Here is a 6,831-nt window from a genome sequence, read left to right as displayed (position 1 = left end):
AAAATGAATTAATTCGTACTAGCATTTATTGGGTGAGAACCCAACAACAGATTTAGCGATATCGAACCCAACACGTGTCCCTTGCTGTTGGACATTACCGATGATTGACAACGCCGAGGAAGTGGGAGCGAACGCGAAACAGAACGTTCCGACCGAATCAATCGGTATCAGGTAATTCTTAGCCGGTAACGGCAACACCTTCCCGTCTGGAAAATGAAACGCCACCGTTGGGACCTCGACGCTGGACCTCGATGACAGGTCGTAGCACGTGTCGAACAGCGCCACGCCGTTAGTAGACGGCAAGTCTCGTGTGCCATTCACGAAGGCGTCACGGAGCGAGTTGTAGGTGTCCGTTTGAAACCGAGTCACGGCCGTGCCCGAGTCGACGATAATTCCGCCGTTTCCAGTACTGTCGAGTTGGAAGGATGATTCCGGAACCGGCAGCAATTCACCGCCGACGCTGAGTGCGGTTAGGCCGAGGTAGTAGAACGTGTCGAGTTGGGGGTTACGGTGTAACGGAGCGGTAACGGCGTTAGGAGGGAGAGGTGAGTTGAACTCGAGAGTAGAGGCTGAGTCCGAGTCACGGTCCACGAGACAGTATGAGAAGGACGAGGCGTTGAGCTGAGACGGGAACGAGAGAGAGCCACCGCCGAGGCCAAGCAAGCCGGCGGCGCCAACGAACAAACCTTCGTTGTTGTGGCCGCAGCCGATCGCTACGTTGGTGACCGAAGCCGTGCCGAGAGTGATGGTCTCGGTCACAAAGTCGCCGACTGTGTACGAGCCGTCGCCGTAGGACACCTCGTAGAGACACGTGTCGTTGCGGCACTCGGACACGTCGAGGGACCTGCATTGCCGGGCCTCGCACGAGAGCGGCGCGTACGAAGCGGATGAAGCCGGGTCGAAGATCGGGTCGGCTTGCTGGTAGCAGTCGGCGCAGGGAGCGCACTGTAGCCAGTTGACGTCACTGCCTGTGTCGAGCACCATGTACACGGAACTCGGCGGTTTGCCGATCCCAACGCGTGAGAAGTACTCGCCGCTTCCCTCACTCGTCCCTGAAACAACCGGACCTTGTATATCCTCAGCTGCAAACCCCTGACCATCCCTCGTATCCACCGGTTCGAGATCTGATTGGCCAATGCCTCTAAGCGCTAGATCTAACCGCGCCGTCAAAGATCTGACTCGGGCCGAGTCGCGCTCGAGCCGCGCCAAAGTCAGTGACCTGTAGTCACTGTGAGAATGTTTCTGGACTGACATTCTCGAATGAAGTTGAAGAGTGAGCGAAGACTTGGCTGAGAAGCTCGGTTTCTGCTGGTTGAAGAGTGCTTGCGTTGCAAAAACGGTTTGGGTTTTTTGAATCGAAGCCGCGACGTCGAGGATGGTCGTTTTGGGGCTCTGAGGTGAGCTCCGGGAGCGAACAAAACCCACCGTCGCCGAAGTGTAAAACAAGGCGAAGAAGATAATGTGCAGTAGGAACCTCATTTTGGCCACTGAAATCGGAGAGTATGAGAAAAGCTTTGGGAGCTGTGGGCTTTTTATTTACAGTGACTCACGTCAAGCACATTGAGCAAAACAAAAGGGTATAGGGTGGGAGAGGAGCTTTGAATGCTCTTTTACCTCACCAAATCTTAGGGCGTAAAGGACGTTTTGGGGGATTTAGATTTGATGTACGTTACATCTTGGGTAAAATATGCTTGAGGCATAATCCAATGCTTTTCACAATGTGTTTTTGGGTGTCATTGCCTTTGCATGTTAGCTAATGTTTGCTTCTTCCTCTACTTAGTAATCTTTTCTATGTATTAGTACGGTAAGAATCTACTCTTATTACATTTTGATCTCTTATAAGATAGGCGGAGAAAATTATAAGGGGTTAAGAGAGAGAGAGAGAGAGGGGCCCTGTCAGAGCCTTATCCCTATTCTAATGGGTATAGTGCTGTAAACGCTACTTGTGCTCTTTTTGATAATTCATGGACCTATTGTTGTCGTCCCTTTAAGTTGAGGTTGCCCAAAAGCAACTTGATTGTGACCATCTTGGGAACATTCCAGGTCAAAAGGTAAGCTTGGACTCAAAAAAGTACTCTCAAGGAGGCCGCCCACTGAAGCAAATTAATCCATGATTTTGGTTTATGTATAAGATTGTAATCGTGCGCTCCTACATTCTGTTTTCATAATTATGCTTGCAAAGTGGGGTGGATGTAATCATTAGGTCAAAACTAGCCTTTTGTCCCTCATTTGGTACGGGCTGTAGTCCGTCTAGTCCGGAGTCTGGTTAGGGCCGAGCACAACATTGCCCAACTAAAAAGAATACTCACTATTTTGAGTGGGCCAGAACATTTTCAAGCCCTCTAACACTTACTCATCGTCGGCCCAAATTGCAGTTCAAAATATTAAGTAAATATACACCGGTCTTTTTCACTCCTGGGTCTAAATAAGCCAGCCCAATTTTTTGGTTTGTCGTTTTTGTTTTTGTTTTTGTTTTTTTTTTTAATTTTTAAATAATATTAATGGAACATATAAAACACATGGCAATTGCTAATTAATTTGACTTGTCTCTTTGTTAAAATTATGGACAAAAATGTCCTCAAGGAGTAGCTCAATCAGCTGGAAATCACGCTTCATGAAGCGGGGGTCACTAGTTCGAATCTCTCCTCCCCCTCTTGTGCGGACATGTCAAAATATATATATATATATATATATATATATAAACAAAAATGAATGGAATTACCATATTCGTATTTAGACTCAAGACAAATACTATCTAATTCAAGATGGAAAATTCCAATTTTGATGAATAAATCTTGACCATTTTATGCTACATATGCTTCATTTGCATATTGCGTAATGCTTAATATAATTGAGAGATGTACTTAATGACATATTAGATATTAAAACCCATGAAAGAGTAATGTTACATACTATATCTATATCCTACGAGTAATTCTATCAGTCACTCTTGTATCCCTCTTATGTCACTCAAAAAATAAGATGGTTTATAAAATCACCAGTTGATCAAAATTCAATAATGATCAATCACAAACTCAAAGATAATTTTATAAACTATATAATTCTTAGAATGACACAAGAGAGACACAAGAGAGATTTCTAGCACTACTCATATCCTACCCGCATTTCATTATGTTGATGTAATTGTGCTCATCAATCCTTTGATGAACTCTTGTTAAGAAAAAAAACCAACATATAACTACTGTTATATCAACTCAATTGAATAAAAGTGAAATGATTCCCCTCCAATAGAGACTTCGTGATGATATTTTTTTGTGGACAATTTTACCCTTTAAATAAAATTAATTGGATTCACTCCAATTCATTTAAACCGAAGATGATCCAAATTCGAGTGAAAATAAGGGTGTAGTGTTTATTATTTTTCTATTTGACAGAATAACATAAGAGCTTGATATTGATTTGAGGAGTTGTATGGCATTACTCTTGAATCTTTTCCTAAAGCCATTTGTCATTTCATGAAGAGAAAAAGAGATTGTCATAAACAGAAGATCTACTTTACAAATTAGACATAAGACGTGAGAGGGAAAGGGAGATTTTAGGCCCTACAAACAGCCAAATATTACAAAACCATTGGCTTGTTTAAGACAACCCACTAGAAAACAACCCATGGCAGTTAATAAAGACAACCCACTAAAACGCCCTCCAACCCCTTTGACAACTCCTTATTTGTCCCCTGTTTTACACCCTTCTCTCATCATATCTTATGCATCTTTATAAAATTTAATCCCTCCTCCCCAATAGCTACGCCCCGCGTATCCTAATTTCATCACATGATTGAGCATCCACTTTCAATATCGTGTAATAGGGACAAATCAATTGAAAAATATTATTGTTCACTTAACTTATGGAATTAGTAATAATTTAAATAGTATTATATGAAAGTATTATAATGTATTCAATTTTAATTAAAATAATTCAAGTATTGTTTAATTTTAGATGTAAAAAAATATATTAAAATATTAATTAAATAATTAATTTTTGAGAGGGTAATAATTTAACATTATCATACGGCTCTTGTTTGTTGTCCTCATCTCTTCGGAGACTTCGTTGCATGTACGAAACGTAGAACTGGTCAAATGGGTGGAAAGTCATTGGGTTGGTGCACTTGTTGGAAATATCCCGGCGCAGAACGTGGGGAAGACTGTCGTATTTATTCTATAAAATAATTGTTCTTGTCTGATTCGGATGGTAATAGGTTTTGGCCGTTTATGAATGATAAAATGAGCTTGTCAATTTAATTAATTATAAATATTATTTATACAGTTTAAATTATTCTACTAATTATAAATATTTACTTGGAAGATAAAGCATAGTTGATGACAGATCGGAAGAAGGCATATATATATATATATATATATATATATATATATATATATATATATAGTAATTTTTGGCATACCGGCATACTTGAACAGTAAGTACGCCGGTGTTAAAATATTATAAAATATTAGTAAAATAATATTTTAATACCGGCGTGCTTATTGTTCAAGTACGCTGATGTGCCAAAAATCATTACTCTATATATATATATATGTGACTTTATCTTAAATATGACGTGACTTAAAATTATTAGTAAATCAAACTTCAATAATAATCAACTCAAATTTAATAGTAATTTTAAAAGTTGGGATAACACAATGAAAACTCTAGTCATTTTTATATAATTACTCATATGTTTTTGATTAAATACTATATAGTTAAGTTTAATTTCAATTACTTGCGAAAGACTCAAGCCTTTTTTACTTTAGGGATTAATAAATTACAAATACATCAACTAGGGCTGGCAAAACAGGTACATGATATGACTTATTTACGACCCGTTTATCCTATGCATGTTCTTTTATAATAAGGTTCATATAAGCGTCAGAAAAAATAGTAACATGTATAGGATAAATGAATACCTATTTATTTGTCACATATCTATTTTGTCAATCCTAAGTCATCAACACAAAAATCTTTACCATTTATGACTTTTGGGTTTTGTTTTGTTATGAGCTGGCATCTATGATTTATTCGCTCAATGATATGAGAAGAAGTGCAAAGTTTATAAAAAAAAATAAAATTGATTATCAACCATCTAATGACTAATATTATAAAATAATGAGACGGTAACGCAGAACCAAATTTTTTGAATTTTTTATTTTTATTTTTTAAGAAATCTAGCATCCCTAGTGAGTGAGCATGATATGGGATAGCTACAAGGGAATTTTCATTAAAGAGAGCAACACTAAGATAAATTAGATTTCTTTATAATTGATTGTCTGAATTGTGTGTGCAGCCCTTTATAAAGGAGGCTTGTAGCTCACTAGCTCGGTGCATATATGCAAACTCCCCTTTTGTAAAAGCTACCCAATCTAAGTGCAATTAGAACCACCGGTTACATGACAGATATTTATTCGGGTATTTATAAAGGAGGCTTGTAGCTCACTAGCTCGGTGCATATATGCAAACTCCCCTTTTGTAAAAGCTACCCAATCTAAGTGCAATTAGAACCACCGGTTACATGACAGATATTTATTCGGGTATTTATAAAGGAGGCTTGTAGCTCACTAGCTCGGTGCATATATGCAAACTCCCCTTTTGTAAAAGCTACCCAATCTAAGTGCAATTAGAACCACCGGTTACATGACAGATATTTATTCGGGTATTTATAAAGGAGGCTTGTAGCTCACTAGCTCGGTGCATATGTGCAAACTCCCATTTTGTAAAAGCTACCCGATCTAAGTGCAATTAGAACCACCGGTTACATGACAGATATTTATTCGGGTAGGCTATACATTAAATAATTGGAAACTTTAGCCGGATAACAAAAGGCTCCGTTTGGTTATTTTTTTATTTTATTTTATTATGTCTTTAGGTCATGATGATTGAGCTGAAAGGGACAAAGAATTTAGCATCAAATTAAACGTGATACAATACTAACCCCATCTAAGGTTTGTTTTCTTAATTTCTTTTTATTCGGTACAAAAGTTTTTTATACTCGAATAAAATAGCAATAATTATATATGTTTAGTGGAATGATTGTGGCCACTCTGCTTTGATGAAAGATATTAAAACATCCCTCCCTGGGTTATTGCGAAGAGAACATTATAAAGACAAAAAAAAAAAAAAAAAAAAAAAAAATAACCTTGTCTGTTAAATCCACCTTCAGATCTCAGTATAAATATGATTCATTATGGACAATGAAATGGATGGATAGAGACCTACCAAGTTTCTTGAAAAAGGAGTGAAAATTACATAAGAAAGAGGACGGAATGGATACATAACATAATTGCATGCAATGAAAAAACTTATAATTAACTAAAGATATGGAAGAAGAGAAAGAGATAAAAAATTATATGGTTCAGTCTATTAACTTAATACTATAAATAAAAGCTTAAGAAACTAAACCCTAAGATAAATAAATCTTCATTTATAATAAATAATTTCAATCCTTATCATATATTCTAACTCACTAGCTATCTTTTTTTCATTTTGACGTCACATGGTTATCTATATATATATATATATATATTTTTTTTTTACACTATCTAATCTAAAGTACCTAGTACTCATCAAAGTAAATGTTTATAAGGAATAGAAAAGAAAAAAAGAAAAAAAAAAGAAAAGTAAATGTCTATAATTAACTATACTAAAATATTGAGGAAGCGCATGCGGTTCTTACTGTCTATGTTATTTTTGTGCGGGTTCTAACGAGTAGGTATTACTATAGTCATACCTAAATAGAACAACTAAAATTAGTCTCTCCGATCTACCATTCTAAGTAGAAAAAAAAACTATACTAAAACATTGAACAAGCATATTACAAAT

General features: G+C 37.2%; 1 protein-coding gene across 1 annotated transcript; it reads right to left on the bottom strand.

Moving 5' to 3' along the window:
* On the bottom strand, nt 1–1,793 carry LOC132184151 (protein ASPARTIC PROTEASE IN GUARD CELL 1). Its single transcript, XM_059597664.1, has one exon. It carries the CDS (start codon nt 1,477–1,479, stop codon nt 19–21), a length of 1,461 nt encoding a protein of 486 aa, XP_059453647.1. The 5' UTR covers nt 1,480–1,793; the 3' UTR covers nt 1–18.
* Between the last annotated feature and the right edge of the window lie 5,038 nt (nt 1,794–6,831).

This window comes from Corylus avellana, chromosome ca6, assembly GCF_901000735.1.
Source record: "Corylus avellana chromosome ca6, CavTom2PMs-1.0".
In the NCBI taxonomy this organism is placed as follows: domain Eukaryota; kingdom Viridiplantae; phylum Streptophyta; class Magnoliopsida; order Fagales; family Betulaceae; genus Corylus; species Corylus avellana.
Note: the sequence above shows the minus strand (reverse complement) of the source record. Positions and strands in the feature narration are given on the sequence as shown.

What these genes read in the sequence shown, in the direction of transcription:
- LOC132184151 (XM_059597664.1), bottom strand. Translation starts at nt 1,479, where the DNA reads ATGAGGTTCCTACTGCACATTATCTTCTTCGCCTTGTTTTACACTTCG.